This window comes from Gossypium arboreum, chromosome 11, assembly GCF_025698485.1.
Source record: "Gossypium arboreum isolate Shixiya-1 chromosome 11, ASM2569848v2, whole genome shotgun sequence".
NCBI classification, from domain to species: domain Eukaryota; kingdom Viridiplantae; phylum Streptophyta; class Magnoliopsida; order Malvales; family Malvaceae; genus Gossypium; species Gossypium arboreum.
The window spans coordinates 16,408,508-16,420,047 of NC_069080.1; the positions used below are offsets into that span (position 1 = coordinate 16,408,508).

Consider the following 11,540-nt stretch of genomic DNA (forward strand, 5'->3'; position numbering starts at 1 on the left):
CGATTTATACAATTTTTGGTGATTTTTCAAAGTTAAACTACTGTTGCTGCCCAAAACAGTTTTAGTGCAAAATGTTGATTTCCATTTTACCCCAAATTTCACAATTCATACAATTCAGTCCTTGCTCAATTAACCCCTCAATTAAGATAATTTTCTCAATTAATACTTTTTCTAGACATTATAAGTTATTTCATAACTATTGAAATTCAAAATTTCCACATAAAACTCTAACTTCAAACTCTTTTACAATTTAGGTCCCAAACATTCACTTTCTATTCAATTCTTTCAATAAAATCAGCATATAAACAATTTAAAGCTCTAATTCTATGTCAAATCATCATATAATTCCAGCATATATTCATAGAAACTTTCAATTTCTTTCATAGAATCAAGAACTAATGAATTCAACAAATGGACCTAGTTGTAAAAGTCACAAAAACACAAAAAATTCAAGAATTAGTCAAGAATTGAACTTACTTGCAGTAAAAATATGAAAAACCAGCTTAAGGGAACTCTTCCATGGTGTTTTTGCTGATGAGAATGCAGAAAAATAAAGAGAAATCTAGATAATTTCACTTTAGTCCTAGCTTTATTAAGTAAATTTTGCAATTTTCCAATTTTTCCCTTATTTTCTTGGTGATTTCATGCTCTTGCCGTCCAGCCCAAATAGACCTTGGGTCTATTTTCCTTTTAAACCCTCTTTCTTTTATCATTTAAGCTATTTAATCATTTTCCACAATTTTGCATTTGATACAATTTAGTCCTTTTTGTTCAATTAGCTATCAGTACTTAAAATTTCTTGACAAAACTTTAATTCTAACTTATTAACACTCCATAAATATTTATAAAAATATTTATGGCTCGATTTAAAATTCCCGAGGTCTCGATACCTAGTTTTCAATTCTAATTATTTTAATATATATATATATATATTGTACATTTCACTATTTCAAAATTTTTCCTAACTTCACATTTAACTTATACTCACTAAATTAATAATATTTCCTACTCATTTGTCGGATTTAGTGATCTCGAATCACTGTTCCGACACCACTGAAAATTAGGTTGTTACATCAAGTATTCACATTTCATGAATTTCATGTATATACCAGTAATAGATCATATCGATCTCATATAATTTCATAACAGAACTATGCCCGTTGAACCATTTAAAATATCGTTAGATACACGGGTAGTACACTCGAGGTGTACTGAATTGTAATCCGTCAATTCATATTCATGTATGTTCATATGAGCTATAAACGGGAAGTTCCTCTGAGCTGAATAATGGGAAGCTCATGCGAGCTAAATATCGGGAAGCTCATGAGAGCGGTGGTGTGTCCACAACACATGCAGGACCCCAACCAAATCGGTAACCCTAATGACATTGTCATTTGTATCCTACAAATTCTTACTGTTCAAACTAGACTCGGTAATTGTCAGATATACAATCGGTATTTATTCATGGCAATTGTATAATTCACAAACAACAAATCAATTAAGCATATATTAATGTGCAATTTAATTACACGAACTTACCTCGATAAATGTATATAGATACGGAGGAAACTAATCTAATATTTTCTCTTTACCTTGATCTAGCTCTGTACGAGGTCTATCCAGATCCAAATGAACAAAATAAACTTGTTAAAAACTTAAGCTTCCACAGCTAGGGTTTTCATCTCTTTTTTTTTTTTTTTTTTGGTAAAGATGATGAGAATGAATGATAATATAATAAAATAATTATTATCATCACCTAAATCTTTGATTTTCTAAAATTAACAGTAATAATTTATTAAAATTCCAATGGTGAATAATCATACTTATCCATAACTACTCTAAATGGTCTATTTGCTATATATGGACCTCCAATTTAAAATTCTATAGCTATTTAATCCCTTTAGCTACTAGAATTCAACTTTTTCACTTTATGCAATTTAGTCCTCTTTATCAAATTAGACATGTAAACGGTAAAATTTCTTAACGACATTTTTATTCGATATTTCTATCATACTGAAGACCATAAAATAATAATAAAAATAAATTTTTCTCCGACTTTGAATTTATGGTCTCGATACCACTGTTTCGATTTAACTGAAAATGGGTTGTTACAACATTTGCATTTGTTTATAATAAGACTCAAATTTAAATGCTTAAAGATCGAGGCCCCAAAGGCGAATCTAGGGGGTTGGTAGGGGCCCGGCCTTCCCTAAAATGGAAAATTATTATTTAGGCTCTTAAATTTTAAATTAATAAAAGTAAAATTATACTTTATCCTCCCCTAAAATTATAAAAATTTGATTTGATCTTTTAAAAATTATAAAAATATAGACTATAAAAAAATTAGAATTTCATTCGACCTCTTAAAAAATTGTTTTGACTTCGCCCCTGCGACATTGTCCCTCAACTAATAATATCAAAATTGAGAATAATTATAAATTTAAAAATATTATGTTGTCAGAGAAATAAAAAGTAAGAATATTCGGGAATAAGAAGCAAATAGGCATTCTCCACCCCCCCCCCAAAAAAAAAAAATTGCCATTAATGAAAAATATCAAATTCTAAGCAGCAAAGTCAGTCCAGAGATAACACATACAAAAACAAGGAATTTATTCATGCACTTTTCATTACGTTCCAACCAAAAAAAAAAAAAGAAGAAAAGAATTTTAACACCTTTTGAATGAAAGGAATGTGGTTAAAACTTACAAGGATTATTTTATTTTTATAATTTGTTTTGATTCTTTTCATAATTATCTTTTGATTTTTTAGCTTTTTAACTTTCGAAATTATATTTGAAAAATTTTAAATTCTTTTGATTTTTTGATAATTTTGATTAATTTTAAATCTCTCTTTTGGAAATTATTTAATAATTTTCACAATTTATAATTATTTTTAAATTTTTCTAATTTTTCTAATTTTAAATTCTTTTATAATTTTTATACAATTATTTTGATTTTTTAAAATTTTATAATTTATAGATAATTTTAAATAACTTTTTATTTTATCACTATATTACTTACAAAATAGTTTTAAGTCACAAAATGTCACTTAAACCACACTCATTTTCTTTAGTTGATATTTAATTTTTTTATCACAAGTGGTACTTAAACTATATTTCGTTATTTAAATTACTTATTCGTTAAAATATTCTCTAAACAATTAATCTTGTATCACTTGAAATTTTTAACTTAAAAATTCAAAAGAAATATTTCCTTAAACATTTTTGAAACAAACTTATAAAAATATTCATACAAAAATTCAAGAATCCATTAAAAAAAAACTCATCTAAAACACAAAACTCAAATTCCAATGAATTTTTCATTTTCATTTTTTTTAAATTTACATTACAAATGTAACACTTGTACTTTTTCTTTTTACACTCTCACTCCCCACTATTCTTTCTTTCTCTTTTAATACACTTCTTTTAACTAATCGATTTTTTTAATCCTCTTACCATTTTTTTCTATTCAACTTCTTTTTTGTATTTGGATTTCATCTTTTATCTAGTTTTTCATTATAAAATTCACCTAACAAAAATAATTTTATACGAAAAATATAGAAAAGAATGGAAAAAAGTTATTTTAAGAAAAATAATATATAGATTTTGAATTGAGGATGAGAAGGAAATTAAAATCAAAATTGAAGTTTAAAGAATAGAAGCTCGCCAGAATTTGAGTTTTGTCGCCATAAACTGAGTTTGGATAATGTTTTTAGAATTATACTGGTGATCGAATCAATCAAGACATTAGTTCGATTAAAACTAAAATAAATAAAAAAATACCGAGTTCAACTAGTTCGTGGTTCAACGCCCTTCTTCGGATTAATATCTCGACTGATTATCAGTTCGATCAGTCGGTCCAATTCAAGCAACTTTAAGACCGGTTTGATGAGTTTTTCATTACCAATGATCTTGAATGAATAACAAAATAGATTAACATATTTATAAATTTTTATATTTTTTTAAAAAATGATTGATTAAATTTATGTTTTAATGGTTGAGATAATTTAAATAATTCAATATTGTTTAACTATCATTTTACATTTTAAATAAGGGTGTATATTTTAAGTACTACTTGTTATAAAAAATTTAAATACCAACTTAAAAGAATGAGTATAATTTAAATATGATTTGTGTTTGCAGGGGCGAAGCCAGAAAAAAATTTTTGGGGGGCTGAAGGAAATTTTAATTTTTTATAGTCTATATATTTATAATTTTTAAAGGATTAAATTGAATTTTTATAATTTTAAGGGGGGCCAAAGTGAAATTTTACCTTTACTAATTTAAAATTTAAAAAAATCTAAAGGGCCTAAATGAAAATTTCCCATTTTAGGGGGCCGGGGCCCATGCCTCCCCCCCCCCCCCCTGTGTGTTTGATTAAGCTTGTCAAATAAAATAAGACCATATCCACATCCAGCATTATCAGTATGTCGGTCAAAGGTTTTTTCAAATTGTTTTTTCCTTGATATATTTTTTTTTAAGAAAAAAATTGAAACCTTTCTAAGCCTTAAGCGTTAGGCTAATTAATCAGAATTTTGCATAAAAAAATTAATCAGAATTTGGAATTTACTTAAATCAGCAAAACAATATCAATCTTTAACTGATATATATATATCGATCCGTTTTTCGAATACAATTAAATAGTTTGAAAAGTAAAAAAGAAAAAGAAGAAAGAAAGGTGAGAGTTTATAAAGGAGTTCAATTTGGTGTTTTGCCACCCACCCACCCACCAAATCTCGGACTGGAAGAGAATTCATGGATTCCTTCCAAGCTTCTCCCATGGAACATCATCAATCTCCTGATGCTGAACAAGTTTCTGACGATTTTGTTTGTTGCGTTTGTCTGTAAGTAATTATGATTACCATAAAATAAATTCAATGTTTCTTGTGATCTTATCCTTTCATTTGATTTTTGGAAAATACCTAATCTGCTCTCTTTTCATTTATGTTGTTTTAGGGATCTTCTCTACAAACCCATCGTTCTGCGTAAGATTTTTTCTTTTTTTTTCCTAGTTTTCTAGAAAGAATTGTGAATTTCATTTTTTTAATGTTCAATTATTATTGTTGATTAGTTTAATAATTTCTTTGTTCCCTCGAAATATGCAGATTGTGGTCATATATCGTGTTTCTGGTGTGTTCATAGATCAATGAGTTCTCGGTACGAGTCTCATTGTCCAGTTTGTAGAAATCCATATTCTCACTTTCCAAGCATCTGCGAAATGCTTCACTTCTTGCTGTTAAAATTATATCCCATTACATATAAGAAAAGAGAAGTGCAGGTTCTCGGTAAGTTTGGTGTTTTTATTTTTCATGTTTTCATGGCTATGCTTAGTGGCGACTAAAATATTTGCTTTGCTACTTAGCATAATCTTTTAAGAGGGGAACATTTTATTTGATGAAGTTATCCTATGGCTAATCTGTGACTCAATTTTGCATTGGAACAATCTGCTCATGTTTGCCACACTTTTTAGTGGTGGGGATGAATCACTGTAGATAGTTTCGAGATTATTCTCACTGTAGCTAGTGCAATACTATACCTATACTGTTCAACATTATGAAACTTATTATCTTTGCTACAGATGAGGAAAAGAAACTGGACTGCTTCTCACCGGAATTTGATGGTCATGCTCGTGAATCAGAGGTTGATGGAGAAATTAATCACCTCAGAAGCTCGTTGCAGTCTTCCGCACTTTCAGACTCTTCTTCTGCCTGCAAAGAGAAACATAGTGTACTGATTGGACAAAAGCAGTCTTGTGTTTCCAGGGAGGAAAATGATCAGATTTCAGTTGCAGATCTGCTTTGTACTGCTTGCAAGCAATTGCTTTTTCGTCCTATTGTTCTTAACTGTGGCCATGGTATTCCTCTACTATTTCTTCTTTCTTTACATTTGCATCATTAAGCCTCAGTTTTCTGATATTTATAACTTATATTTATTCTTTGGTAGTTTATTGTCAAACTTGCATAGCCATCCCTGCTGATGAGATGCTTAGGTGTCAAGTTTGTCAATGTTTGCATCCAAAGGGATCTATAAAAGTCTGCTTGACACTTGATCAGTTTTTGGCGGCTAAATTTCCCAAAGAATATGCACTGAGAAAAGATGCAGTTCAGCTCAAACAAGTTTCTTCCAAGCATGAGAAACCAACTACTGGTATGTCTCAATGCTCCATTGATCCCATCTTGTTCTAGGCTTATCAAGTTAACATTTTCGTTGATTTAGTGGTTAGCTGTATAATACTATTGGTTCCACACTTTTTCGTGCTGCTTGGTTTATTGCCACATTTTTTAAGCTTAAAACTGAAGCATATCATTACTAGTTCAATATCCATATTATATATGTATATAGAATTTCTTATTCAGTCATGTTGGTAAATTGATCATGAAAAGAATCTGACCAACTGGTCGTGCTACAATACTGCTGCATCAACTTTGAGTCCACAATTTTTAGAGCAGTTATTATGTTCGAAATTTTTAGGTTCCACGGAAGCTGGTATACAAGATTCCTCAACTGTCCAGTTGCCCTCCGGAGGGGAGCCTCGCCCGTATACACATATGGGAGTTGGTTGTGATGCTTGTGGGGTAAATGCTTTGCTCATTGTCTCTTATATGAGTGCATATGTATGTGTGTGTTCCGGAGCCACACCAATTTAGTCTCTTTAAAAGTTCAATTGAGTTGGTTTCAGGCTTGCTCATATTTATTTTTTTCTGTTTCTCATTTTATCTTTATAAGTAACATAGCACATTCTACAGTTTTAAAAACTTTCGTCCTTTATTTCCTCTCAGAACATTTTTAGATTTTATTTTACCTAACTAAAATTATTTGTAAATATATATACATGCTTGTTTTTGCTAGTATCCTTTCTTCTTCTTTTTTTCTACCATGAATTAGTTAATTTCTATTGATAGTTACCGGGCATTGGAAATTTGTAATAATAGGATTTTATTCTTGAGGAGGGGACCCTTTCGTAGGATAAGTTGCTCTCCATATGCTTTAGAACTCAGTGTTTGTTGGATTTTGTTCACTGCATTTCAAGCAACATTTTACTTAACCTAATGCATGAAGATGAAGGATTCTATTGGTTTGAAGAGTTAAACTAATTGATGCTTCTATCTGCTGTATATTAATATTGCTTGAATTTTATTGTAGGCAAGTTATGAAGGCATAGTTGAGTTTGCAGTAGATTTGAGAGTTTCTTAGCAGAATCTGAAGCTTTGCTAATCTTATATATTTATTTATTGCCTTTTGGTTTTAATTAAAATCTGCAATGAGTTTGTTAATATTTGAGTTTGTACTGGCAGATGTCTCCAATAATCGGGGATAGATACCAATGCAAGGATTGCACAGAGAAAATAGGATTTGACCTTTGTGGAGATTGCTTTAAAACTCGACCAAAGCTTCCAGGCAGGTTCAACCAGAGACACACCCCAGAGCATAAGCTTGAGCTTATAGAGCCTGCTGACATTGTCCGAAGGTATGGGCGGCTGAATCGTGGTTATTCTTCTTTTTTTGCCTTTGATGAAGCTTCGGAAAATCTGGAAAATGGACTGGTACCTTATGCTCTATCGGGCGCTTTTCAAGAGTACATTCGCAATAATGATCTAGCTGCATCGCTTTTAGAGATTGATAGCATGGAGGATGAGGATGAGGAGTCGGATGAAGATGTTGGTGCTGTATCCGTCGAATGATATCCGTATAGTAATTTTCTAGTGGGTAGGGACAGGTGAATTACGTATAAGTTCATGTTTCCTTAATTAGTTCTGTAAAGTACCATTCGGATCCCATATTTAAGTTGCAATCTGGTTTCTTGCATTTCATTAAATAAAAAAAAAAACCATTTTGGTGGCTCCAGCATATGCATTAGTTTGTGGTTTTGTGAAGCAACAGTATGTGAGCGGCCATAGTCGGTGGCAATTGCACATCATTTGAGGCATTGCTTAATAAGTAGAGAGTTGTTTGTCTATTCCGGGTGGACATTGTTAATATTCACTATGCATGTATAAACGATGTGATTGCCATCTTTCATCAATTTCAGCCTCAAAATTTAATACATCTTCCACAAACATTCTTAGCACCAAAGATTTGTCATTAAACCAATCTTCTTTTGCCTCCATTCTTTAAATTGATACCTTGATCTTAAGGATGGCAAACGGGGATTTTGTGAATTTGGATTTTGTAATTTAAGAAAATATTTGATTTTAGATATTTTAATTATTATTTTAAAGCAAATTTAGAATGGACTTGGATATTAATCCTTGAATATCTATTATCTACATTTAACAAATTTTTATTTTTATTTTGTAATTAATAGATTTATATACAAGCAAAGATTGTTTAAATTTATATTACTTTTGTGAATAATATATTTGATTTTAGTTTTGATTTATATTAGTTTTAAAATTAATTTAGATATTCCATGTATAATTTAATTCAAAATTAAATTTGGATAATATTATCACAAATTTGAATCTAATTTTAAAACAGATGTAAGTAGAATGTTAAGAGAGAAACAATAAATTTTCAGTTACAGCGTTCAATCTATCTATCCCCTACACTCTCTAGTATTTATATAGAGACAAATTTATTATAAGGCATTAACTCTAATGTACCACAATCTAAACCATCTAAACAACCGTGTTATTTCTGCTTCCAGTCATTTTAAAATGATATTTATTTTAAACTACAGATAGTTGTGTATTTTAACTAGCCCTAAAACCATCTATTCTGCTTCTTTACTTAATCTTGCAATTCCCAAATCAGAGGTAAAAGATCAACATGGCAACACCAAAGGGTGCTTGGCTAGCATACTTCCATCTCTTGTAAATTAAGTAAAAGGACAGTTGTTGTCTGGGAAAGGCAAAACCAACAAATGCTGCATATAATAGTGTGCCAACACAAATGCTGCAACTGTTTTGATTTAAAATTCAAATGCATCTAAAGAAAAAGGGGTCTTGCACCCATCTTTATGTAGAGAGCGAATCATCGGATTTCTTCAACATGCAAATTTAGTTGTTGTACACTTCCTGACCTACATTAATGTACTTACATGGTCAATTTTACCACTGGAAATGAACAACATACTTAGCAATGCAGTTTTTGTTGTTAATTGGGGTCATGGAGTTGATGGTGCAACACTATCTGCTTGATTTCTTTCGGCCATTTCAACTTCATACGCACAGGTATCTGATGTTTTCTCATCCTTCATAGCAATGCTTTGCAGTTTAGCACGCTGTATAGCATGCAGCTCATATCTGATAAACACAAAGACAAGCATTTGAGCTTGGATTTATCTGGTTTTACATGTATTAGGGATTAACTTTGGTTAAGATGGAATACTAATAATCTTACATAATGAACACGTAAGCAAAAAAAGAGCAACCTTGTTTGGAAAAAGAACTGTGCAAACATGGAGCTATTTGGGGAAACTAAAAGAACAATGGTGCTATGTCGGAAAGGGCCAAACGCCAGGGATGTAGACCAATGTTATCCTATAAAGAAAAAGAGTACCATTCTATGTTTGAAAAGGTGCTGCACCTCCTCCATTCTCCACAGACGAAGACAAAAAGAACTATCCACCTTTTTTTTTTTTTTTTCAATTTCCAACAGAATATACTGACTTGTTCGGGTTTATAGATGATAACATTTCCAATTAAACTGACAATGTTGGCATTCTTTTTTCCCAAGAAATTCTTTATCCAAATAAATTCCGTGGTTTGAAAAATATGGTTCTCATAGCATAAATAAGGGCATAAGAAGTTAATCTATACTGATATATAATTGAACTGAGAACAGAATGTCTCACTAATGCAATCTTTTTTTTTTAAAATTTCAAATAAATCGGACTCAAACAAGAACTTCATTTTTCATATTTATTTTCTCAATTGCAAGAAACAAAACTTTCCATCTTGTAATTTTTTCCCATGATTACTTGTGCAAGACAAAGCATACAATTCGGTGCAATAGGAGGATAATCATGATATATCAGTTCTATTCATAATAAACATGATTAAAGACAGCAAAGAAATCAGTAATCAACTAAAAAGCACTGTAAAAACTAATTCAAACTTCCGGGTGCAACCCTAGAAAACAAAATCACACATCCGCTTAGGACATCTTGAAGACGTAAGAAAAGCCACATCATGGCGTTACATTCTACGGATCTCCACTAGCATCCTTAAACAGGCTTTAGATCTCCGAACAGCTAGCGCTCACTTTGACAGTAATTTCTATATTTTCAAGAATAGCGACACAATGGCTACGTTTGTGCATTGTCACGAAATGCTAGCATGTATGTAATAAGCATGTACTGTGAAACAGAATTCAAGAATTTCTTTCAAGAAATAAATTTTCACAAAACGAAAGGTCAATACAAAGAATGTGTTGGCAAATGTTTGAAGGATATATCTGATGAGAGAATGGCAATATCATATAGGCATCTAAAATCATGCTCAGATTCAAATCCACAAAGCAACAATATATGCACAGATTCCTTGTTCTAAATTACTAATTATCATGAAAAAAAATGTAAAACTTACTCAGCCACGTAGCTATTGACAAGCATGAAATATATCCTCCAAAATTTTTCCTCCTTCAAATGACGAGGGCATAGCTTGAATCTAAGCTGTGAAAGTTCCTGGAAAAAAAGAAGAATAGAACAATAATTATAAATTATTAAGAGGGAAAAAAGGTTTAAAAAAAAAAAACACCCCAAACCTTCACTTTAGAAAGCACTAAGACAGCATGACGCTCTTGCCAATCAGAAAGATCTTTACGCACATTATAAGAAGTTTGGGCTTCAATGTCACCATCATCTGAACACCATAAGCTTCAATCAAACCAATTTTCTCTTTAGAAATTTCCAAAGCGAAAGAAAAAAGACGGGAAGTACCTTGGATAGGGAAATTCTTGAAGGTTTCTAAAGTAAAAGACTTGACATGATCGATTAATTGTTGGGTAATTCCAAGAAATTCTTCTTGTTCTTGGTGGTGGGGTTGAGGTTGACCTGGTGGGTTTTTGTGGTTTTTACTGTTCCTTGAAACACTGCGGCGAAACCACGACGAAAGATTCATTGTTTTGTCTGGTCGGGATGCTTTGATTTGAGATGCTTTTTTTTTCAGAGATTTTTAGTCAAAGATTATTTAGTAGTTTCACAAAGATTTACTTCGCTTTATTAATTATTTTGTTTGTTTACAAAGTGTATATTAGTCACTAACTCTTCGCATACTTTACTATTATAAGCCCATTATAAGATAAATGTTAGCTATGGATTTTAACTGTTCTATCCAAACGTAGATTAAATTATTTCCCATTTTGGTTTCATGTTGTTTTAGGTGTGCCGTGTGCTCATTATTTTTATATTTAATTATTAAAAATTTCTTTCTCTCGTGGATTTTTTAACTTTTTTAATAAATAAAGGAGGTCTAACACCTAAAGAAACAGCACACAGCAGGCTCAAGCCAGTCGGTGCCCAACACCACCAGCTACATCATCCTCCATGCCTGCCTGAACAGTAATAGGGGGTTTAGTAAAACGCTGCAACCCAACAACG

The 11,540-nt window shown here is 31.2% G+C and overlaps 2 protein-coding genes across 2 annotated transcripts; one reads left to right on the top strand and one right to left on the bottom strand.

Moving 5' to 3' along the window:
- The first annotated feature begins 4,407 nt into the window (after positions 1-4,407).
- On the top strand, positions 4,408-8,042 carry LOC108465263 (E3 ubiquitin-protein ligase PRT1). Its single transcript, XM_017765585.2, has 7 exons — positions 4,408-4,842; positions 4,955-4,983; positions 5,104-5,283; positions 5,577-5,852; positions 5,942-6,145; positions 6,470-6,573; positions 7,294-8,042. Exons 1-7 carry the CDS (start codon positions 4,754-4,756, stop codon positions 7,678-7,680), a joined length of 1,269 nt encoding a protein of 422 aa, XP_017621074.1. The 5' UTR covers positions 4,408-4,753; the 3' UTR covers positions 7,681-8,042.
- A 790-nt stretch (positions 8,043-8,832) lies between these two features.
- Positions 8,833-11,213, bottom strand: LOC108465267 (uncharacterized). The gene is made up of 4 exons (XM_017765588.2): positions 10,881-11,213; positions 10,706-10,803; positions 10,528-10,625; positions 8,833-9,243 (listed from the first exon to the last, which is right to left on the bottom strand). The coding sequence occupies exons 1-4, from the start codon at positions 11,059-11,061 to the stop codon at positions 9,105-9,107; spliced, it is 516 nt and encodes a 171-aa protein (XP_017621077.1). The 5' UTR covers positions 11,062-11,213; the 3' UTR covers positions 8,833-9,104.
- Positions 11,214-11,540: the final 327 nt, after the last annotated feature.